The following is a 25,851-nucleotide window of genomic DNA, read 5'->3' on the forward strand; positions in this document are numbered from 1 at the left end:
GATCTTTTGGTGGAAAAGGGTATAACAGTTCTGTAGCGTTAGTAGCCATCTTTGGATTATTGCAAATGCATAATACAAAGGATTTCAGACAATTGTCTCTCATGTTTTGTAGTTTCTTTCAACAATTATTTCTGAGCTGGTAGAATTTGTTCACCTAAATGCTGCTGCGAGAAGTTCTTTTTTTCAGCTTTATCATAGTTCCTTTGGTTAGTCATCAGTGCATTGAAAGTATATGCCTAGGGGAGCTGCACCAAGATAGAATCCAGTCTTGTGGAAATGACATATTTCCTGTAGAAATGACACAGTTGTCACACATCAGAATAGGTGCTTTTTTTAGCAGCTCTTTCAATTGCTGTGTTCATGGATTGGTCCCCAGTAAAACTCACCACCTTGTGCAAATAGCTGTTTTGGGAATAAACTTTGTTAGCTAAGAGATATTCCTAGCAATCATCATAGACTAGCCTTGCTCACAGGCTGAAAATTTCTGATAAGAACATCAGATTTTAACCTTCCTTGATTAAATTGTATGTCTGACATGGGAACTTTGCATTCAAATTTTTCTGTTGAAAATGGCCTAGAATTCACTTGTTGGTCTTATCTAATGTTTTCCTGCACTGGGGTATTAGCTATATAACATGTAAAACCATTACAGTTTTATTGGATCACTTTTTTTGTACACCTCTGGGGCAAAAGATACCAAATCACAATCCTGCTAATTTCAACCTACCAAAATATGCATTAAAAGTAACTGTCAAAGCTTGTAACTTTTGTCATGCAGCTACATATGCCCAAATCTACTGCTATTATCAAATGCTATAAAAAAGCTAATTTACCGTTAACTTGCTTTACAGTTGCAACTGAAAATGTTTTTACATTTTTGTCGTTGTATATCTTAGTTTGAAACACTCTTATCTTGTGTCTGCCAAGCCTGTCCACAACAGCTGTTACACTCTGCTGTTGAACTCTTGTAGGTGTTTCTACTTTGACTATCACCTTCAGTTCTCCTGGAAGGATGTTAAATGTGCCGGGCCTGCCTTATACTGGTAGTAATGTTAGTTGCTCAAGAACCCAAAGATAACTAAAGCTTTCTCTTTTCTTCTAAGGTAGAAATCAGAAGAGTCACACATTAGAAAAACATGTAGTGTATATATCTATTAAAACAGAACAAAAAAAAGTGTACAACATGAATACAAAAGTAGCAGGAAAACCTTTGTGCTCTAGAGCTTCCTGCGTGATAGAGGGGATTGGCTCGTTTTTTCTACAGAAAATACCAAATTGGTGTCTACATGGTTTGTGCTGGGAACTATAAGAACTATACACACTACTACAAGCCATGTGATAAGTGTAAGCCTACTATTTTAACTTAAGGCATGCACCAAGAAAACATTTAAATATCAGGACTGATCTCGCACTACAGGCCAAATTAGATGCTGCACTTGTTTCCAGCCCTGTCCCCTTTAAACAGCCCTTTTCCCCAGCACTGCTTCCCCCAATCAAATGAGCAGTTCCACATTACTGTTTTGAAGTAATCGAACAGAAAAGCTACAGGAAATCCTGTTTACTAATCTCCTACATCACACTTAGCTTGGCCCTAAAACCATGGAAGAACACAGTACATCATCTGATTACTGAAAAGCCTGTATTGATTCCAAGACCAGATGTTTGGCATCTTTTTGGTTATTAAGCTTGCTTCACATATTACAATTTCCCTGAAGAACACCAGTTAATTCTACAAAAACAATGTTCTGTGACACTACTATTACTGTGTGTCACATGAAGAGTACATATTAAGAAGCAGTGGCTCCCAACAACCCTGCACCCTCAGTGAGATAGACAGCTCTGCTTGTCACATAGTGGGAGGAGACGTTTCTGAGTTTTCCTCTGAAGGTAATATCAGTTACAGAGCAGAACTTTCAAAGAAGCATCCCACCCCCCTTCCTCTCCAAAATAAAGGTTGGTTTTTCCAGTCTATATTTTATACATTCATGTTGTTTCTAATTTACTTGATCTGGACATAGTGATAGCATCCAGAGCAAAGGTGCTGAATGATATGACATCACTTGTAAGCACTTACAACATAAATAATTTCAAGGACATGCTGACCTGAATTCTGGAATTTATGAACATGTTCCAATAATTTATTGACAACTGTAAACTCCCAATAGAGTATTTAGTGACACTGAAGTAACCAGTAATCATATTAGTGTTTGGAACTCAGCCTGAAAACAAAGGGAAAGAGGGTAGCCAGAGAGCAGGGGAGTATGTATCCATTGGTTTTCTAAGCAATCCATATTAGTTTATGAGAACGTACAAAACAGAAATAAGAATTTTCTTCCTTCTACACATCTTAAATAACAATCTCTAGTTATCTACATTAACAACCAAATAAAGAAACATTGCCTGCTTAGTTACTTGGCAGTTACTTGGCAGTTACTTTGAAACTGAAACTATTGAAATGGATTGTGAGTTGCTACGCACTTACTCTGGCAAATAATTTTGAGCACTGATAGATATGTAATTGTCATATTTCATTTGGTGGAGATACAGCTCCTTCACTCAGTCATCCCACCCACTGAACAACAATATTTCTACAAAAGCCAAACCGGCCCACCCACACAAATCACTACTGTCATTTTTTTTACTTTTGCTGTTCATCTTGGAAACAGGGCTGAAGGGAAAGGAAGATTCAATATTTTTATGGGCCATAACAAGAATTAATCAAATGAGCTTACAATCATCAAAGCAAGTTTATCTTGAAAGATGTGAAACTACACAAGATGGTACTACACAAAAATTACAAAGAATTGGGCTGCCAAGCATCAAGTTCCACTCTCCTTTCCATAATTTCTACATTAACACAGGTCACACCACTATGATGTGTTGCTTTTCTCCTGAAAGCAGCAACAAAAGCTCTGGAGAGAGAAACACACATCATAATGACATCAGGACTGGGTTGAAATAGATGGGGACTAAATACTGGACTGCCTGTCTGGCAGCCACATGTGCTTTGAACTGAATAGTTCAGTTTTGAATAAAAATCTTAGAACAGAACCTTACTACAACTTCAAAATACCAATACATGTAATTAGCTGCAAGACAAGATTTTTGAAATCTTTCTACTGGTCTCAAAGTTGTATCCAGTCACATAAAATATTTGAACCTGGTTTTGAACACAGGAGTATTTTACGGGAATTTTACTAAATCTTGCAATGTTAAGTTGATGGCAGGAACTGATGGCCCACTGGCCAAATATGTCCTGGATACATCCCACACCTGGCCTTTCACTACACTTAAACTTGCTGAAAAGCAAAATGGGAGCCAAAAACATACCAACTGCTCTGGTCACACTATTCCTCTTGCCTACCTCTCGGTTCCAGGAAAAGCAACTGATGGCTCAGTCTTGTAGCCTGGTCCCACTACGGCTAGGTTTGAGGAAGTGAGGAAAGAAAGTAACGCTGTCCCTCACCACAGTGCTCTGTTTATATTGCCAACTCACTACTATAAAGTAAAAGCTGCCTTCAAGCTCAGGTGCTCAAGGATCCACAGTTCCTTATTTAACGAGTGACAAAATAGTTACTCAGCTGAGCTGAACTGGTATGTTACCCTCCTGAAGTAGATAAAGCAAGGACAGAAACAGAAGTTTACAGTCACCACTGGGTTAGGATGAAAAGTGGGTTTTGAGTCACACAGTGTTTGATAATATGCTTTGGAGATACTATACATCCATTTGAGGGGGGGGGAAACAGGACTCTGCCAAGCCCTTTTAATCCACAATTTAAACTCCAGTCTCTTCACTGTTCCTAATGTCTAGTTCTTCCTCCCAGCAGCCTCCAGTCAGCTGCAAAGGCACAGCCCACATTCTTCAGATGTTGGAGTCCCCTTCGTAGTCTTCACTTTCATAGCTGCTCAGTGACAGGATGGAGTTAACAGAGGTAAGGCTGCTGGTCTCGCTGTCTAAGGTTGAGGTGTCTCTACTGCTCTCACTGTCTGAGAAAGATGTGAGACTGCTGCTTTCACTTTCCAATGCTGCGTCCTCCAGAGCAACTTTCTTCTCTGCAGCTAAAAACACACAACCAAAAAGTGATTAGGTGAAAACAGTGCCAATGCTTTATACAGGAGAGCAGCTGGCAAATGAGAATTTTCTGTGGCAATCCCACCCTAAGACACTTTAGTATTGAAACGCCTAAAAACTGAGGCCTAAGTCACTTTCACACGATGACGAATTCCAGCTGTCAATGGTGGGTATACCATTCAGAGCCAGCATGATGCAGTGGTTAAGAGCAGTGAATTCTCATCTAGAGAACATGGTTTCAATTCCCCACTCCTCCATGTGAAGCCTGCTGGGTGATCTTGGGCCAGTCACAGTTCTCTCAGAACTCTCTCAGTCCTTCTCATAATTCTCTCAGGTGCCTGCTCTGTCTGTTGGGGGAGGTAATTCTAAACCACTTTAAGACTCCGGATGGCAGCGAAAAGTGGGATAAAAACCAGCTCTTCTTCATTCACAACTTATAATGCCCTGGCTCTATTTTGTCCTTTTAATTTCAGGTACTTTTTCTAAAGTATAAACCCATACCCTTTCCATTCCAAACAAAGATGACTTCCACAATCTTTTGGGCTGCAGAAAACAAAGCAATAAGATAAGAAAGCAGCAGCATTCAACTTCTGGTGTGATTTTCTACCAAAGGCAGGTGGTGTAGGAGTCAACATGCCACCACACCCATGTCTCTGCTGCCCAGCTCAGATGCTGTGTGCATTATGGGATGGCACATGAGGAGGTACAAACTTACTAGAGTTCTTTGAGGGTGTAAACAGACATGTGGATAAAGGGGAACCAGTGGACATTGTCTACTTGGATTTCCAAAAGGCTTTTGACAAAGTTCCTCACCAGAGACTGTTGAGAAAACTCAGCAATGAAGGAATAAGAGGGGAAGTCCTCCTATGGATTAAAAACTGGTTGAGGAACAGGAAACAAAGGGTGGGTATAAATGGGAAGTTCTCACAATGGAGAGATGTAGGGAGTGGTGGTCCCCCCCAAGGGATCCGCTTTTGGGACCAGTGCTCTTTAACTTTATTCCATAAAATGACCTGGAAGTAGGGTAAGGGTAGTGTGGTGGCCAAAGTTTGGCAGGATGATACCAAATTATGTAGGGATTGGTAAGAACCACAAAGGATTGGGTGAAGAGCTCCAAGCCGGACCTTGATAAATTAGGTGAGTGGAGCTAAGAAATGGCAAATGCAGTTCAGTATGTAGCCCGAGAAAATGTAAAGTGACGTGCACGTAGGGGCAAAAAAAAATCCAAACTTCACATAACACGCTACAGCAGGGTCAGTGCTTATCAGTCACAGACCAGAGGGAAAGGGATTTAGGCGCCTCTTAGTTGATAGTTCCATGGGAATGTCAACTCAATGCATGGCAGCTGTGAAAAAGGCAGAACTCTATGCTGGGGATAATTAGAGGAAAGGAATTGAGAATAAAACTGCAAAGATTGTCATGTCCCTATATAAAGCATTAATTCGTGGTGCACCGCACTTGGAGTACTGTGTGTTCAGTTCTGGTCGCCCACATCTCAAAAAAAAGGATATCGAAGAGATAGAAAAAGAGATGCAGAGGACAGGGCAACGAGGGATGATTAGAAGGATTGGAGCACCTTCCTTATGAGGAGAGGCTTCTGCATGCGTTTGGGACCTCTTTAGTTTTGGAGAGGGAGACGTCCTGAGGGGGGGGGATATGATTGAAGTCTATAAAATTATGCATGGGGTAGAAAATGTTGACAGAGAGAAATTTTTCTCTCTTTCTCACAATACTAGGAACCAGGGGGGGCATTCATTGAAAATGCTGGGGAAGAATTAGGGACTAATAAAAAGGAAAACACTTCTTCACGCAACGTGGTGATTGGTGGTTTGGAATATGCTGCACACAGGAGGTGGTGATGGCCACCAACCTGGATAGCTTTAAAAAGGGCTTGGACAGGATTTATGGAGGAGAAGTCAAATTCTATGGCTACCAATCTTGATCCTCCTTGATCTCAGATTGCTAATGCCTTAGCAGACCAGGTGCTCAGGAGCAGCAGCAGCAGAAGGCCATTGCTTTCACATCCTGCATGTGAGCTCCCAAAGGCACCTGGTGGGCCACTGCGAGTAGCAGAATGCTGGACTAGATGGACTCTGGTCTGATCCAGCAGGCTAGTTCTTATGTTCTTATGTTCTTATGAGGTGCAGCCAGCCACTCTCAAAGCTCTGTTCCCCAACCTGGGTTCAAGATGGCTGAAGGAGGAGCTGCCTTGTGGTCAATGGAATGGAGGGGGGTTTGGAAGAGGCTTGGGGAAACAAAGCACCATGAATCACCCCTGCATATTAATCACTTGTTGTGCATCATCAGGAAGAATGACTTGATCCATGTTCTGATTGCAAAATTTGAGAACTAATATAATACCCTCAGGGGCATGATTTAGGACTTTTCATCAACAGTTATTACTTCTCCCTCATTTCTCTAAAAAAGATCTTCTCAAACCATATTGGAGAGTAGACTTTCTAGCTCGAGACATCTTTTACAAGACTCACTTTTATGCTTCTAAATGTATTGTGCTGCTTTTATGCTGTGACTGAATGCCACAGTTTTTTTCAACTTTACCATGTTTTACGTTTTACTATGTAAGCCGCCTCCAGCAGGTTCTCCAGAGAGGTGGCATAGATATTTTCTAAACAAATATATACACTTCTCCAAATAAAATAGGAAAAGCCTCCCTCATACATTTCTTCTGTTAAACAGAACAACTATCCCATGGACACATAGGACATCAGAGAAAAATCAAGGGCCAGACCATGGCTCCCTATGCACCTAGCAAGGTTACCTCCGATGAGAGGCACTGGCTTGCCTTCTACTTCTTGGTCCAATGATCAAAGTGACAAACGCCTAAGAAAGCCTGGCCCATTCTAGAACATCACAGCAAACTAAACTATTAAAGTCTAAATCTGTCAAATATATTCCAGGTAGCAAATCATACTACTAAGTTCCTCTATAAAGTCGTTTCATGAAGTTTGGCAGTTTCCCTGATCAAGATCACTAACTGCAAATGGTTCCTGAAGCTACAGAGACTCTCTCAAAGCCCAGCACACAAATAAAGTACAGTCTACTAGGCACACACAGCATCCCTGCTCTACTCAGATCAGTTCCAAAGCTGGAGGAGGAATGAAATGGCAAGACTGATGTTGAACATACACAATATCTTTCTCTGACGACAACCCATCTGAAAGTAGTCATTCAGTGAAGCTTTTTCATATGGTCAGGAACTTAATTCAGCCTTCCCTATAGAAACATGCTGAACCTTTAGGAGACTTGATTCTTTTCAAAGATGCTTTGCAGGCAACATTGCTGATGTCTGATCCAGCTTAGATATTGAACTGGTTGTTAGTTATACACCAAAATTGGTAGGGCTGGTTATAGTTGTTTGGATGAATCTGGTTTTCGGATGGAGGTTGTCTTGTCCCCTAATGTTTATACATTATGCATCATGAAAAGGACTGAGGGATCATGTGACTCTACTGATTCTCCTAGATATCTAAGTTGTGTTCAGACTCACTGATCTGGGTATTCTTCAAGAACACAACACAGAATTGGGAACAAGGACCTGAAGTAGTTCTACCCTTTCTTCAGGTTCCAGAAGAGGGTCTTGGGGGATGGCTTACCCCATGGGAATTACCCAGTGGTATTTTTTAGAGGTCTGATTATCACTGCATGCATTTTTTACATGCAACCACTGGCATATTATTATCTGGGGCTAAAATGTAATAGCATCAATGTGCAGGTAACACCCATCCTCTTCATCTGTGTTATACAAGGTGGTCATAATATACCAGTCCTGGAACAAGTGACCAAGTGTTTCTGGGCCAAGTTCAAGGTGCTGTCGAGCCTTTAAAGCCCTAAATCGAATGGGAACTAGGTATTTCAAAGGGTATTTACTTCCCATATGACCCTCCCTATGATCTAAGGAAAGGCCCTTCTCCAAATTCCATCACTCAGTTATATTAGGATGATCTCCATGTATATCATAGCTTGGTCAGTGATTGCCTGAGAGCTCAAGAACACACTCCCATGTGAAATCCACCTTGCTTTATCCCTAGAGACAATACAGAATCATCGGCAAACCTTTCCATTCAGGACAGCCTCTTCAAGATGTTTCCTGATTTTTGCATTTTCCTGCTAGGATTTATTATTTTTACAAATATTTATATTGTTTTTATTTTTCTCTTTATGTCACTCTGAAATGTTTGAAGAGATGTAGAAGTAAAATACAGTGATCTTTTCAGTTCTTAAGTTTCTAGATGTGAGTGAAGTGAACACTGGAGAAATGTCTATATCAGAAGCCTCAAGATAAGAATGCATACAATTTAGGGTACTTTGCAAAAAACACAGCCTCCCCTTGGATCACCTAAGTTAATTTTAATGTGAACACAAAGGAGACAGCTGGATTAGCTGGTCCACCAAAATACAATAGTTAACAAAATCTGTAGAAGAAGTGTTGACTGAGATATCTTCTTGTATAAACATTTTTTAAATACTGAACCCAAAGCAGTCTTTGAAACTGTACTTGGACATGTTTTTAAATTTAAACAAAGCTCTACAAGTGGACAGAAGCCTTTGCCACTGATACATTTCTAAGGGATCACTATGATAAAAAATGGTTGTGCAAAGTTTAAATATGTAAAAACAGAAGACCCACCTCTCACCTTTTCGTTCTTTGATGAGTGCCAGGCGACGTTGCTTTGTCTCATTATCTAGATTTTCCACCATCCTATCAATACAGTTGTCTAGAACTAGGGATCGTGTCTGGGATATTATTGACCTCCTACAGATTGGACACTCCATCTTGCGCTTCATCCATTCTCTGACACAATAGGAACAAAAGCTGTGTGCACAGTTTAGAGTGACAGCCTGCAAAAACAAAAATTGGACTAGTATCTCAGCGCTCTCTCACTGAAAAAAGTGAGGTGTTTATGTCCTTGCTTGTGCAGAGGAAAGTATAATTTTAGAAAAAAAATACAATGGGAAGAAAATGATTAATATAGTCTAGTATTAACATTTTGTGTGGTTATTTCTTTCATGTAAAGTGATGGGTTTTAAATTTCTTTTGGTGTGCATATTCTGTGTGTAGGTGACACTTTGGTTTGAGTATTATTAGATAACAATTTGTGATTTGTATCCTCCCACTCTATTTTTTATTTTAAAATAATAAAAACAAAGCTTGGTACAGAAGACTGTTTCTCTCTCCCTCCTACCCCCCCCCCCAATGGAAAAACCTATGGTCTGAAAGGTGTTGTGGGCTAGATGGGCTTGTATACACTTTCTTTTTCTCTCTCTGTAAATTATCAGTTAAAAAAATACAATGTCATTATCAATACCTGCGATTTTATCTTATCCTATAAAAATGGGGGAGTCAGACTGATGGCAGGGGGGACTCACACCACTTCTGGAGACCGGTGATCAGGCTGAAGCCTGCATTTGGTGTCCTTCCCCATTTATTTATTAGTATAAAACTATTAGCAGACCATTCATTGAAAAACAAGCAAAGAACGACTATGTTATGGAATATTATGCAAAGCTAGATATGACATTGTTTAAAATATATGGCCCGAATTACTTTTTGAACTAATGCTAGAATGACTACAAAAAGATGAATCCATCGGTAGTTTATCTGTAAGGTGCCCTATGCTACTGAAAACTGCATTTTAAATAAACTCTAAAAAACAGCACTTACCCATTTATCAATAAGACTCTCTTTGTAATAGTTGAAAAGCAACAGCTCAAGTTGCAGAGTGCAACACATTCCTCTCCCTGAGGAGAGGCAGAGGCCCAGCAGGGGGGAGTGTGTAGGGGTGGATGTTGATAATTATTGTTGGCCTAGGTACGCCCCACTCACACACAAACAAGCCCTTTAGTCAAAAATCCTGTCAGCAAACATAAGCTGCCACTAGTTCTGAGGGAAACATGGGACTTTGAGAGGCTTTTAAGAAATAAAACAAAACTAGATTTTATTTACAAGCTTTCGTCTCAGTTTGATGTTACAGAGAGATTTTTAAGCATTTCTGGTTCTTTAGGCAGATATTACTTAATTGTTACAGATCAAATGCAGTTTCACTTAAATGGCTGTTTCAGTTTCAGCTTCATACACACTCAGGTGTCACTGTTTAAGGCAAAACTTTCCAACACAGTCTTGAACACTCTCCTAAAACACCCACCCTTAACTCCAATGGGATTCACACTACCTTGGGGCAGAGTAAGTTCTGGGGTTTCTCCAAACCCGCACTTAACTCTACCAGTTAAGTTAACACACCCTCATGAACTCTCCAGTCCAGTATCTAGGTGTGGTTTCCTCATGAAATAGCCACGCCCTCTGTGAGGTCTTAGGAGTTTCCCTCCTGTCTTCCACCAACACCTGGTGAAAACAAGGATCTGTCCCAGTCAGTCTTTGAGATTTCTTAAAAAACACTAAATACTATCTCTTGACTGGATCTGAGGACTGACGCGATCTGTGTCTCACTCTCCATTTGACAGGCACAATCTCTGTATCACACAGTCTCCCAAGTTGCTCTCTGACAGGCTCTCTCTGATTTATAAAAGGCAAGCACGCCCTCTCTGTGGCTCCTGGCTACTGCATCTTAGCTGGCCAATCAGGTTGATCTCTGGTTAACTCTTGGTGCTCCTACTCTGAGTGAACTGCACCATTTTAAATTAAGTATTTTAAACCCCAATTTGTCACACAGAGCTTCCTAAATTTATTAAGAAACTGCATATTCAACTGATGTAAAAAAATATAATCCAGAATTATAACACAATGTTTTGATATTACTTCAATTACCCATAAACTCATAGCCCTTCTTCCCCTCCCTTCTTGTTTTACGGCAAACAAACCAGAGCTTTCTGTTAGTGTGAACTGGCAAACTATGGTTTGCGCTTGCCCTCCACATCCCTCTTGGAATCAGAACACACCAGGGGAGAAATACTCATTTCACATCAAGGCTTACTCATGTAGTGCCAAATCTGGCATTAAAAGTAAACCAAGCAAGCCTCTCTGTACTTCTGTCTTGAAAAGTTTTACCAGCAACTGCACTTCCAGTAAAGGGAAGTAACCAGTCACATTGCCAAAAATTCAGAAAAAATTGTTCTCAGATAACAGCCTCAACATATCCTAATATTTCACAAAAAACTCTTTAAAAGAATTCTATCCACACTGTTATAGCCAAACAGCACCAAATGTAGCAATACAGTCTGAACAGGAAATGGGCCTTGCAGAGAGCTACAGAGAGGAATCCATATCTTGTAAACATACAGGTCTGGAGAAGAGACCCATTAATTAAGTTGGGTAGAACAACTTCAAGAATGGATTCCATAAGGAGCAAAGTATTTGTGCTAGTATACTGCTTCTTGAAATATTGCTTCCATTCAATCTCATGTGTTTTAAATTATATTTCACCTCAATAAAGTGTTCAGAGCAGATTGTACACTGCAACTCATTCTCCAGCACATCATTCATGTGACTCAAAGCCTCTTCCTTTTGTGCTTTTGCCTTCTCTTTCTCCTCCTGTAACCAAAACACACACAAAATCAAGAACTGTTGACAATGCCCTGGATATGAGAGACTAAGTACTGGATGTGAGAAACGTACTTTCTTAACAGTAAGAAGTAAGAAGATGTCAACAATATGAAGATGCCTCTGAAGCCACACCCATCCCAAACTCAGCCCCACCAGCAAGCAGCTTCCTTAAGATGCAAAACACATGCTTCAAAGAAGACAGCAATCTTGTAACAAAGCCTGAAACAACTTATCCCATAATACCACATTCTACTTCTTTTCAATACCTTGGTCTCCTTCAACTCCCTATCCTTGGCTTTAATTATTTCTTCAAAGTTCTTTCTGCTACGGCTCAGTTCTCCCATCAGAGCATGATGCTGCGAAATCAAAATGAAATATAACATTTGAATTAACAGCTCTGAATCACAGAATTCTACTTGACACCCCGCCATCTGTCACCTCACTAATCAATCTCACGACATAAACGTACCCCTTGAAATGGGAGAAAGATTTTAATGTTTTTATACTGGAAAAATGAAGAGAGATATTATGGCCCATGGACCAATACAGAGGAAAGACATGACACAATATCTTACAAATAAATTCTAGTAAGGAAAGATGCTGAACAGGCCTTTTGGGCCACTAGTAACTGTAGCTTCAGGGTGTAATCCAAATCCGCAATCAAAGACATCTACTATGTTATTATCAACCAATTTAGAATGCATAATAGCTTAGCATTACTTCTTAAGGGTACCACTAAAACAAACATTCAGACTGCAGGTTAAACATATGATCAAAACACTCCTCCATGCTAAAAAGTTCCCCACACAAATATCAGGATAAAGGATGCTCCCTGGTATGTCAAATTTCTATGTGCAGGGAACATTTCCCACAAATATCAATGCTGCACATTCCAGTAGGGTACCTTCCAGATACAGATTTACTCTTTCATCTGACCCAGAGCAGCACTTCCACAGCTCTCATTCATTAACACCCCACATGTTCCTGAAACTTGTTTATTTAATTATGACATTTTCATCACTTGGACAAATTGGAAAGAAGCACTGAAATTTTTTTAGCAGGCCTTCAGAACTTCCATCCCATTATCAACCTGATCTGAACCAATCCACATAAGAAGTATATTTTCTAGACACAACTGTACAAATCCATAGTGGAAACACAATAACTATGTTATATTGGAAATGTACTGCTCTCCAAACCTACCTATTCGCCTCTAGTCATCAACCCAAAGACACCAAATGATCTACAATCCCACCTTTCCATACATCCTCTTGTTATGTGAATGTTTTAATCTGCACTCTTGTGCTAAGTTCAGAATTAGGTATATGGGAATAGCCTAGTACTGTCTAAGTTACCTGCACCAGGACTTGGGCCAGTTGTTCTTTCAGTTTCTCTTCTCCTGGTTCTTCTGCTCCCTAAATGACAAAAAGAGGAAGCCAGTCAAGTATAAAAAGAACATGTTGGATATCAGGAGAATCCAAAGCAACTAGGTATTTGGGTTTTTTCTAGCAAAAATAATGAGCGGCAACAATAACTGTGAAACTCCAGTGGCTTTCTTTTTGCTCAGAAAGAGATGCTCTTCTCCACAAGCAACTGAAATGCCTGCTGGAACTTCAAGTTACAGGGAGGCTTCTCTAAACTGTTTATTAGGTTCTTCCATGAACAGTCTTTTAAAAAGGCCAGTTTATAATGTAAAAAGTTTTGCTGAATACAGATTTCAAAAAAATTCTAAAAAAGAAAAACGGTTGTGTGGAATAATTATGGAACTGTCAGATTATGTTGTTCTACTTACCGTATATACTCGAGTATAAGCTGACTTCTTCAGCACATTTTTTATGCTGAAAAAGCCCCCCTCACCTTATACTTGCGTATACACGGTAATTCCAAGATGGTGGCCAGAGCTGGGGCTGCTGTGGGGATCCAGTAAGCATGTTGCTGCTTTTTTTCTAACTCACCAGAGAGCCGTAAAAACAAGCTGTAAGGACAGCCTGCATAGCATTACAACTAGGTTGTGTGTGCGTGTGTGTGCGTGTTAAAATAACCCGAGGCATTTCTCTCCTAAGGGTTATTGGTGCATTGCATTCTAGATTAATACAATTCTTCATACAGTAGTTTACTGCCAAATACTGATGTTGCTGAAGACAAAGACTTTCTTTGGAGCAAAGTTTAGGCTGGCATGTCTATGAATCCCAGACTTATTCTACATTTGGAGGGAAACAGTGGTTTATTTGTGTTCCTAGAGTGCTGGAAAGCTGCACATCCCTAATTCAAACTCTGTTAAGCAACTCTATCTCATCTTGTTCCCAAATCTTCTGTTTTTAGCTGCTACCAGACCAGACAAAGATAAGGGGTACTGTCGTTCTTTGTTTATTTAAGACCAAAGCAGGTCTGCTTGCAAAGACCTGTCTGTGTTAACTTCTTTGTGTTAAGATAGTCCAATAAAATGTCTAGTATTTGCCTACATTATAAACTGCCAATCAAAATCTGCCACTGTTACAATGCAGAAGGAGGGACATTATAGGACATTATACAGCTTTCCGAGCCCTCATAAGAACATAAGAACAAGCCTGCTGGATCAGACCAGAGTCCATCTAGTCCAGCACTCTGCTACTCGCAGTGGCCCACCAGGTGCCTTTGGGAGCTCACATGCAGGATGTGAAAGCAATGGTCTTCTGCTGCTTCTGCTCCTGAGCACCTGGTCTGCTAAGGCATTTGCAATCTCAGATCAAGGAGGATTAAGATTGGTAGCCATAGATCGACGACTTCTCCATAAATCTGTCCAAGCTCCTTTTAAAGCTTCCCCCCAACATTTTCAATGTATGCCCCCTGATTGTAGCCTGGTTAGGGTTATGCCAGCTCCACCCCACTCTCTAAGGCTCCTGAGGGTTGCTGATTGTGGCTTGGCCAAGGCTGTGCTGCCTATAACCTGTTTTCTGGGACTGCTCAGGCTTGCTTCTGCTGCTCAGGCTCTCCTGACATTTCTCTGCTATTCCTTCTTGCAGCTGGCTTCCTGGAGGTCCCTGCATAGTAAGTCCAGGGATGGGGCTAGCAGTTGTGGGGTGCTGCAGGGTTCCTGAGTGGGCATTTGTACAAGGAGGCAGCCCCATCCCTGGAAACAGATGACAGGAGATTTTACTCTTGAAATCTTATAGCACAAAATCTGGTTGGTCTCTAAGGTGCTACTATACTAGAATCCAGTATGATAAGAGTCTTTGCCCTGGTAAAAGAGGCCAACCGCTTTTCCAGTCATTTAGTTTGGCTTACAGCTGTCTTTAAAGATCATTTTCAAATAGTACAGTTCAAGAAGACTGGGTAATTTTACCTGGCAGAGCTTACCTCTAGCTCTTCATAGAAGGTCTTTTCCAACTGTTCCACCCTCTGCTGTTGTTGCTCCTGCTCATTGTATATCTGGTCCTGCAAGTCTTGCAGCTCCCGCTGTAAAACCTGCATGTCTTCTGGAGTACAGTTCATATTGTTCTGTCTCACATTCAAGACAGCTGTCTGCTTTTCCTGCATCTTGGCTTTTAACTTAGTCATTTCCACCAGCGTTTTCATTATTTCTTCCAAACCACTTTGAGAGTGGGCCAAATTGAGAGCTTTTGGATCCTTGGAGAGGGGAGATGCAGCACTCCCAACCTGCACAATGCTACAGTGATTTTTCTTCTTCTCCTTCTTGTGTAGTCTTGGAGGAAGTAGCACTACATCCACGTTTTCTGTTGATGGCTTGGACAGTTCTGTACTGATGGTCTCAGATTTCCCTAAAGAATCAGCATCAGAAGACAGCCTGTCTCTCTTAGACCTGGAATTGGAAGGTCCTTCCGCACCAGGAATGTCTACTTCCTCCACGCTAATTTTACGCTTAGTCCTCGTATCTTTCATTTTCTCCGTCAGCTGGTCATTTTTCAGTGCTAAAAAGGGACTAACTTTCATCCATTCATCCTTTATTAAAGTATATTCATATTCAGCTGTTTCTTTGTGCTTTAAAGGCACTCCTAACTGAACAAAATCACCTTCTTGTAAAAGATAAGCCTTTGATGGATCAATGCGTTCAAAATTTAGCCAAACACCATTCAGACTCTGAGGATGGAAGGAGAGAAAAGAATTGTGTTTATTTTATTTTTTGTGGGGGGAAACCCTACATAAGTTTAAAAAATTGCAAAAATAAAATACTTCCAGGAAAAAGATGCAACACAAACTGGCATCCCTTAAATAATATCAAAACTATAAGTGCAGTGATCCAGTGCACTCATAGCTCCAGCACATTTGAAACACAGGACAAGTTGATTATTTGTTTTACAAGCAAAGAGGAAATAACTGAATAAGCTACTAGTGAAGATTTTAAATCATACTAACATATATAGTCCATATAAAATGATACATTTTGTCTGAAAGGCTAAATATTATTATTGGTTATGTGAGAGTCTGACAGAAAATATATTTTTAAAGAAACAGATGGAGAAAACACAGCAATACAAATTCCTGTCAAATCAAAGAGTACAGTCTTGTACTCAAGACATGCTGTGTATCTTGACATCAATGGCATCATATACATGTATAGCAATCAAAAACAAATGGTGAAAGACTTAAATGCACAAAACATTATTTGCATTCAAAATGTATGAAGTAATGTTATTATCCAGCCACATCCAACACTACAGAAATGAGTTCCTCATGGGAAGTAAATTCTGGCCAAGGAGAAAAATCAGGAACAAAGGAAAAATAGGGAACCCAAAGAAGTTTACATCATTCTGCTCTTCTCCATTTTATCTTCACAACAATCCTGTCAAGTATGTTAGGATGAGTGGTCCAAGGTCATCCAGTCACCTTCCATGGCAGAATGGGGATTTGAACCTGGGTTTCTCAGATCCTAGTCCAAAACTCTTACCACTAGATCACACTGTGTGGGATGACTGCTGTTGAACAGCAGCAAGCAGCCAGGCTTCAGTGTGTCATGAACATCGGTTGGCAGCAAGCAACCCAGTGGGTTTGCCAGGCCTAGACCCAATTTCTACCTTAAATGCCAAAATAGTCTGGAAATGGCCCCTCCCCAGCCTTTTACTGACAGCTGCCAAAATTGGGAGATTAATCCCCTCCCCAGTGTACCTGTGGTTTTGCTCAGGTTTGTATAAAGACATGTTTTGTGTGTCTATTGCTCCAGTTTTGGGATTTATGAATCCACAGATTTGACCAAATTGAGAATTAAATATACTTAGATTCAGAAAATACATACCACAATAGGTCATGATGTGGCTAGAAGGTACACAATACAGTTCCCTTAGTGAAACTAAGCAGGCTTGAGTCTGGCCTGGGCCTAGATGAGGAACATCTCTGGAAGCTCACATTCACCACCTCAGCTTCCAGGATAGAAGAAAGGTAGGACACAAATATAGCAATGCAAATACTGCATGGCAGGCACCCTAGTGACAGAAAGCAACATACATGACAAAATATCCGACTAGCAGCAGAACGACATTTTAATATGTCATTCAGCCAAGCCAAATCCAATTCAAACATAAGCAGTGGTCTAGAAACCAAAAATCTACTTCCCTGCTCATGAAAGACATGGCTGAGCACATCATACTCCAAAGAAGGCAAAGTGATGGAACACGTGAAGTGCTAGTTCCTTGCTAGTTCCTAAGCTGCATTTGACTAGTGCTTAAGAAAGAGATGCATTAAACGTCCTTATTTGGCAACCATTATAAAGTTAAGTGGAAACATTAGCCTTTCATTTTCACTACCAAAACCGCTGGAAGGAAACTTCAAAGAAGTCCTAGTGCTTCAGAACACCGTACCCAATAATTCACAATAACATGCAATGAGCAAGTGCCCCTAACCTCACCAAGAAACCTGAAGCACTGCCAAGTCCTACTAAATATGGCTTCCGCAAGAACCCCACCTCCTGGGGCTGAAAATACTTGCTGGCACACAGAAACAAGGAGAGAAAGCACACTGTGGCTGGCAAACCTCTTCTAGACATCTGTAAAATCATCATGTCTCCACAACTTACTTCCACTGCTGATTGGCTGACTGTAAGATTACAGCCATTATGAACCGTACCATGAGCGCACAGAAAGTCATCAACAGTGATAATTATGGGTAAGAAGCAACTCTGAATATTTATACTGATGTCATCTAACAGCTGGTCAAGTTCTCTTTTTTTCAAAAAATATTGGCCATTCTATATTTTACCAACACTGAGAAGACCCTGGATGGGTCAGGCAAGCTTGATCACATCAGATATTAGAAGCTAAGCAAGATTATGGTTAGTACTTGGATTAGAGACCATTGAGGAAGTCCAGAGTTGCTATAATCAGGTAGTGGCAAACCATCTCTCTGTCTCTTGCCTTGAACACCCGACAGGGTTGTCATAAGTTGGCTGTGACTTGATGGCACTTTCCATCACCAGACAAACAGGTATCCTATTGCCCAAACAACTTATAACATACTTAAAGGCCCACATGGGGTTTTTTCATATTATCTGTTGCAGAAGAGGTGCTAGAATAGAAAATGGAACTCTTTAATACCTTTATGGGCATTTCCTTTTACATTTGTGATCAAAAACCAAAACAAGATTTAGCAGACAGGCTCCTGTATACATTTACCTGGAAAAAAATTCTAGAAGAAAATCTAAGCTGCATTCTTCCATCTTCCGCTACAAGGGCCCGGCCGAGCTGGCTCCCTTCCTCTCCCGCGCAAGAGACTGACTCCGGCTTTCACGGTGATCCCATTACAGCGGTCACCTCCAGGTTGGACTATTGTAACTTCGCTTCTGGCGGGCCTACCTCTTGCGCTTTGATCCGGAGGAGTTACAGCTGGTCCAACATCGCGGCAGCCCGTCTACTCATACTATTAGGAAGCGCCTTTCGTGATCATATCCAACCTGTGCTGCGCCGCCTGCATTGGCTCCCAGTTGAGTTCCGGATCATCTTCTGCAAGGTATGGGTGCTGACGCTTTAAGGCGCTTTTATTGCGGTCTGGGGACTCCTTCTTCGTACGCTTCGAGGACCGCGATACTCCCATATGTCCCTTCCAGGCCCCTCATGCGTTCGCAGGCAGAGGCCAATTTGCACTGCTAGTCCCCGGCCCCTCCTATGATGCGACTAGGCCTCCACCCGGGACCCAGGAGGGGCTTTTTCACCGGCCTCTGGCTCCCCTGCCTGGTGGAACACTCTCCCTCCAGCTGTCCGGGCCCTGTGGGATGTTGGGTGAGTTCCGCAGGGGTCCTGTAAAGGCCGAGGAGTTGTTCGCTTGCCGGGCTTTTGGAGTGCCCGGCCGCTGATGTGTGCCCCCCCCCCCCCTCCCGCCCCTCTACTCTAGTTCTTGTTTACAGGGTCCCTCCCACTCATCTATGGGGACTCCCTCCCCTCCTTTGTGGGAGGTTTTTAAAAGTGGATTTTGTTGCTGACGGCTGTTTTATATGTTTTTATAATGTTTTAAAAGCGGCTGTATCTATTTTAAATGGACTTGATTGTATGTTTTAAACTGTTGTTCACCGCCCAGAGCCCTTCCGGGGTAGGGCGGTATAAAAAACTCTAAATAAATAAATAAATAAATGAATGAATGAATAAAATAAATAAATAAATAAATAAATGAATGAATGAATGAATGAATGAATGAATGAATGAATGAATGAATGAATGAATGAATGAATGAATGAATGAATGAATGAATGAATGAGCACAACTATTTATTACAAACTCCCCTTTGCCTTTGAATTAACAAATCCAAAGGTATTTGTTTACAACCATATGCACTGTCAAAGGAAGACACTTGCTTTAGAATCTAATTCTTATGTTAAGTTGAGACATGTCATGCTGCCCTGCTCGCCAGCTAAGACACAGAAACATCAAAGGGTTTGGTTAGACGCAGTTCTCCAAAACAAGTCAACACTTATCATTTATATGAAAATCAGAATGATTCCTCCAACAGCAATTCAAAATACTTTCCAAATCAGTATGAGAATACCACATGAACAGACAATAGACAGCTCTCTCTATGTAAGGGGCCTCACATAGTCAGTGGTGATGCTCACACTATTTAATTTGTTCACATAGATTTGGAATTGGGAGTGAGTAGTGTAATGGCCAAGTTTGCAGATAACCAAGGCTGACTGCCAAGCATTGCAGAAAGGCCTCTGCAAACTGAATGATGCAACAATGTGGCAAATGAAATTCAGTGCTCGTAAATGTTAGGTGAAGCACATTCACCTTACACTTATCTGGACAGAAGGGACCTGGCCATAGCACTGCATGCCCTGGTAACCTCCCATACAGATTACTGCAACATGGGGCTTCTGTTGAACCTATGCCCATATTAGCAGGGAGGCCCTCTTAGTGATTCCTTCTGCTGCCGAGGTGCAGCGGGAGGGGGCGCATGGGTGGGCTTTTTCTATGGCAGGCCCCAAGCTGTGGAACAGCCTCCCTGCAGAAATTTGCCAGGCGCCGACACTTTATCGATTTTTGTGCCTTTTTACCCTCTTTACCCTCTTTTGCGCCTTTTTATCCTCTTTACCCAGGCCTTCAATGTGTGACCCCCAGGGTCCCACGTATCGATGCCAGCTGAATGGTAGGGGAAGGGAGGGGTGGGGATTTTAATGGATGTTTTTATTGACTGTTTTAAAGGACGTTTTAATGTTGGCTTTTAATGTTTTATGTTTTAACAGGGCTTTTAACCCCATTATGTAAGCAGCCCTGGGACTTTGGTGTAGGGCGGAGTATAAATGGAACAAATAAACAAATAATCCCAATGTTAAGTACATGCTAATGGGATCTGAACTTGCTGAGACCTAGAGGCAAAGAGACCTTGGAGTCATAACAGATAACTCAATGGAAGTGCTGACCCTATATGCTGCAGCAGTGAAAAAGGCAAACTCAGTTTGGGGAAAGGGGCTGAAAATAAGACAGCCAACTATATAATGCCCATGTACATAACTATGCTGAGGCTTCATATGGAATACTGTGCGCAGTTCTGTTTACCATAACTCAAAAAGGACATTTGTGAACTGGAAAAAGTACAGTAGAGGACAATCAAGATGATTAAGAAGTGGGGGCATCTTTCCTATGAGGAAAGGCTGAAGAGCTTGGGATTTTTATGTTTAAAAATGAGAAAACTGAAGGGGGGGCATAATAGAGAATTATAAAATTATGTTTGAGAAAGAGACAGTGGTTGTTGGGTGAAATCAAACCTGAACTCTCCTTGGAAGCTAAAATGACCAAACCAAAGCTATCATTCTTTGGTTACATTACAAGAAGACAAGACTCACTGGAAAAGACAATAAGGCTAGGAAAGTTGAATATGGCAGAAAAAAAGGAAAACTCTGCATGAGATGGATTGACTCCATAAAGGAACCCACAGCCCTCAGTCTGCAAGACTCAAGAAAGTCTATTAACAACAGGACATTTTGGAAGTCATTAATACTTAGGGTTAACATAAGTCAGAAGCTAATTGACAGCACTTAAACCAAAGAGAAAGAAAGACACTGGGCAGAAAAAACATTGTTCCTCTCCCAAAAAACTACAACTCGGGACAGTCCATTAATTTGATGGACACTAGATTCAGCACAGACAAAATACTTCCTTATTCAAGGAGTGGTTAAAATTTGAAATTCGCTGTCAGAGAATACAGTGATGGTCACAAGCATAGAAAAATTTTAAAAATAATTTGATAGATTCATGAGGATAAGTCTATCAGTGGCTTCTAGCAAAGATGACTAAAGGGAACGTTCCCATTTAGAAGCAGAAAACCTAAATATCAGCGCAAGGAGGCAACATCAGGAGAAAGATGTGGCCACTGTGCTCTTTGCTGGCTCTCCAGAGGAACTGGTTGGCTATTGTGTGAAACAGGATGCTGGATTAGATGGGGCACTGCTATGATCCAGTAGGGTCTTATGATTTTATGCCAATTTAATGAGGTGAATAATGTTGGACTCAGAACAAGAAAGAGCTGACTTCTCATCCTAATTAAGCCCCAAACCCCATACCAACTAATCGTTTTCAATTAACCAATTCCACACATTTAGTGTGTGGATAAAACAAGATAGCATCAACGTATGCAGCACTGACCTGCGTGAAGGAAAGACCAAATGCTCTTTTATCCTCAGAATTTCCACTTTCTGGAAACCCCACTCTTTCAAATTGGATTCCACATTCAGCATCTTTCAATTCATAACCAATTACAATGATTTTCTGTACCTTGTTATCTGTCACTGTCCACTGGCCATCAGAATTCTGCCTGAACACACAATGGTTCCGCGAGATCATTAATGGGCAGGATCTTGACATCAACTGGTATGTGACACCAGCCCCTCGACCTATGGTCACCTGAACATAAAAATAGACATTTCTAATAAATTCACTTCAGAATAATCTGCCACGGAAAAGATGCTCACTCTGAATTAATTACTTTTTTATCATAATTCAAGAAAATACAGTAACACACCATACAAAAGTCCTCTAGGAACAAGACTTCATTTTAAGTGCAGTTTTTTAATCTGATAGTCAAAACATAGAAAACCCTTGACCACTTTGTAAATGAGATAAATTTACAAATAGCACAGTCTATTTGAGATTATGCTGAATAACAGACAACCTAGTTAGCCATTTGCATTGATGCAAGTAAAAATAGCAGAAAGTAAGTATAAGAGAATTGTCATTACACATTCTCCAGATTGCAAATTAATTTGACTGGAGACTTATCAGGTATTTTGACATTGATTCTCTTTTTCTATAACAAGACATTAATTTTTGTTTTCTATAACAATTATAACAATTCAATCTGCATCAGCATAGAATGTTAATACCTGAACTGTGATGCCCAAATATTTTCACTGCACTCCCTTCGGGTCTCATGACATGTTCCATTTTTTCCCCTTCCCCAAACGCCGCTGTTGACACAGCTTCCTAATGGCTCACAAAATCTTGAATGAGGCCAGAATCCTCAAGGTCCTCTGCGGCTGTGTCGTCCCTCTGCAGGCTCAAGGATCCTCAGAAAATCTGCTTGGTCACTTCTCATAATAAGAATCAGCCTCACAACCTTGTAGCTTTTGAGATCACCATGCTTCATGTGTGTAGGAGAGTTCTAAGCAATAGTCACAGTTTCCAAGTCATAAACTTTCCCAGCTGCCCTGTGACTTCAATGTTCTTCACGCTGTTTGCACTAAAATTATACAAACTTTTGAAGAAACTTCTGACATTTTTAATGTGTCTTAAATGTTTTAATTTCAGAAGTATAACCAGACTTTATCAGGTCTATATTAATTGTGATTCATCAAGTCCACTGCAACTATTTATTGTGACATGTCACATACCTGATAATCTTCTTGCTTTTACCATCCTAAGCAAAGGGCAAAATAAAGTATATTGAGCTCAATAGTTTATGCCATTGCTGTATCCAAGCTGTCAGAACCCAAATAGAGTGTGTACTACGTAAGAAATGGGAAAACAATGATGTGCGTAGTACACTGGCTGGCCAACAATTATAATTCTTATTTTAGTTTTTAAATTTCTATAAGGACATTTAAGTCATATTCATCTTACTACTCATACAAAACTTAATAAACAGCTTATATATCAGCTTTCAAAACACAGGACTTGCAATAATACTTCAAATCATAGAACACATGTATGCATATAAATCAGTCTTCCATGAGACTTGCAAGAGAGGTGCAAAACCAAAATCTTCCAAAATACAAGTCCTCCATGAGAGGACGGAGTCCCAGTGACATTGCTGACAGGCTCCGTGGTTGCTATCCAGATAAAAACTTAATAAACAGCTTATATATCAGCTTTCAAAACACAGGACTTGGAAAAATGCTTCAAACCATAAATTATGTTTGCATTTAAATCAGTCTTCTGTGGGACTAGCTGAATTCTTCCAAATCAGTCTTCTGTGGGACTAACTGAATTCTTCCAAATTACAAGTCCATGCAAACCGGAGTTCCTGTGATGTCGCTGACAGGCTGCAGATGGGAAGCCTCTGTAGTTGCTTGAATCCAGAAAAAAGAACGCCTTTGCATATAATAGTTTTCGAATGATATCTTCATCATAAACAAGTTTTCCAATTTTATAACATTGCCATATTGAAGTTATGGTCCTCTGTTCATTTTTTTTTACCTCCTTCAATGGCTAATACCAATCCTGTATCCAAGCTGTGCCTAGCAATCTCATGTAGAACACCTTCAAAGAAATCTACTGTTAACTAGAACCAGCACAGTGCTAGTTGAATGAGCCCAATCCTAATTCACATCTGCTTCGTTTTGTTTTGCACTGTGATACATATTTACAAGAAAAACACAATTAAGAGGAAGTCATTTCTAGCAATGCGTCAGACCACAGTTTACTTGGAAAAAATATAGTGAACAGCCCAAAATGTGCATAGCTACTAACTTTAGTTGGAAATGTTTCACACACCTTAGTAAGTTAAGACTGGTGAAACTCAAGACTCAATGTGCTGTAGTGGTTAGTATCAGCCAAGGATCAGAGAGACACAGGGCCATAGCCCATTCCGCCATGCCATGCAAGTATAATGGTTAAGCTTGGACTGCTGACATGCTCTCAGCCTAATTTACCTCACAGGGTTATTGTGAGGATAAAATAGACAAGGGGAAAATGATCCTAGCTGCTTTAGGTCCCCATTGAGGAGAAAGAGAGAACACAAATGAAGTAAATACACTAACAGAGAAAATACTAACCTATTCTCCACATACTTTTACAGTTCAGTTCAGGGAAAGAACTGCATTGACAGCTGCGTGCAAATGTATGAGGCAGCGCAAAAGACAAAATGAGAATAGGAGAATTTAACATTATACCACTCTTCGGCGTTGGTTTCCAAAAAAATAAGTCAACATAATAAAACAAGAGCAATCCCCAAGGGAGCAAGAAAGATGCATTACGATTTAGAATAACAGCGGTAATGTAAAACAGCAGCAGAAGCTGTTAAGAGAAATCAGAAATTAAGACAAACAGCGCGACTCAAGGTACAGGAATCCTAGAGCTGGAGTTACAATTATGGCTCAATGGCCGTAAAGCTAAAAAGCTCTGTAAAGAGGACAGCGGCGGCCATGGCCAATGTCCCAAACCCCCCAAGAGGAGGAGGGTTGCAAGTCGCCCTGCACCCTCCAGGGGGCGCTGCGTTTTCCCTCCGTGCACTCTGTCTCGCCGTCCCCTCATCCTTAGCCTACTCCTATTCCTCCCTCAAACCCCGGGGATGACAAGCAGTCCCAACACGCTCTCACCTCACCGCCGGCCTCCAGCAGCAGCCACTCTCCGCTCATGCCCGCTCGCTTGAGGCACCAAACCTGGCCCGGGCCCCCTGAGGGAAGGGGCACTCTCTCGCCGCCGCCAAAACCTTCCGCCATCTTCAACGACCTCCAGGCCGAAGCAATCGCTCATCTCGAGTGAGCGGTCCACAAGCACCGCCCAACTGAGGGCAGGAGGGAAAACTGGCACGCGCTCCAGCGCTTCAACCGCCCGTCACAATGATGGCGTCTCACAGCCCCGCAGGCGTGAACGTGATCAAGCGATGACCGGGTATGCGTTGAAAGGATGGTGCAGCATCTGGTATCTTGAGAGGGCAGGAAGCAGTCTATGGAATGGTGCTCATAGTTCTGGACTGGGATACCTGGCTGATATCCCTCTCTGCCACGAAGCGCGCTGGGTGACACTGGACCTATCATTCTCTCTTCATCCAACCCACTTCCTGGGATTGCTGTGAATGAGGAACAGAGTCGCTCTGAGCTTCCTGGAGGAAGTCTGGGATAAAATGTTATAAATGGATGGGAATGTGAACTACCGTATGTGAACTACCACCAATCTTTTTTCTTATTATTATTTTCTTTGTTTTCATTCTGGTCTGGATTCTTCCCTTTTGCTCTGAACATAGACAGCAGCACTTTTGAGGGAGTGCATTAAGAGCAATTGCTGATTTTATCATCTGTGAGCAGAGGTGGATTTTCCTAAATCCTTTTGCTCAGAGTCTGCCCAACTCTGCAATGCCCTAGAACAGGGGTGTCAAACATGCAGCCCAAGGGCCAAATCCAGCCCCTTGAGAGGGCTTATCAGGCAAATGAGCTTGTTGAGGGAATTTCCCACACAATCCCTATCTGGCCTGGCAAGCCTCCTGTGGGTTTACTAATCCAGGCAAACACCCACACCATCCCAATCTGGCCTGGTGAGCCTGCTGTGGCCTCACCAGCCCAGGTACCCACTCACCCTTCTCCCAATCTGGTCTGGTAAGCCTACCACCTGCAGCAGCCACCCCCAAA

The 25,851-nt window shown here is 41.3% G+C and overlaps 1 protein-coding gene across 3 annotated transcripts; it reads right to left on the reverse strand.

Annotated features, from left to right (window-relative positions):
- Positions 1 to 1,126: 1,126 nt before the first annotated feature.
- RNF8 (ring finger protein 8) lies at positions 1,127 to 24,979 on the reverse strand. Of its 3 annotated transcripts, none has more exons than XM_048481810.1 (8): positions 24,823 to 24,979; positions 21,782 to 21,910; positions 14,928 to 15,668; positions 12,947 to 13,006; positions 11,858 to 11,947; positions 11,472 to 11,579; positions 8,728 to 8,932; positions 1,127 to 4,059 (listed from the first exon to the last, which is right to left on the reverse strand). In XM_048481810.1, exons 1-8 carry the CDS (start codon positions 24,943 to 24,945, stop codon positions 3,863 to 3,865), a joined length of 1,653 nt encoding a protein of 550 aa, XP_048337767.1. In that variant the 5' UTR covers positions 24,946 to 24,979; the 3' UTR covers positions 1,127 to 3,862. The 3 variants fall into 3 exon arrangements, with proteins under 3 accessions (XP_048337767.1, XP_048337934.1, XP_048337849.1); XM_048481977.1 differs by lacking the exon at positions 24,823 to 24,979 and adding an exon at positions 22,390 to 23,225; XM_048481892.1 differs by having other exon boundaries at positions 3,873 to 4,059; positions 8,721 to 8,932.
- Positions 24,980 to 25,851: the final 872 nt, after the last annotated feature.

Source organism: Sphaerodactylus townsendi, linkage group LG01 (assembly GCF_021028975.2).
Source record: "Sphaerodactylus townsendi isolate TG3544 linkage group LG01, MPM_Stown_v2.3, whole genome shotgun sequence".
In the NCBI taxonomy this organism is placed as follows: Eukaryota; Metazoa; Chordata; class Lepidosauria; order Squamata; family Sphaerodactylidae; genus Sphaerodactylus; species Sphaerodactylus townsendi.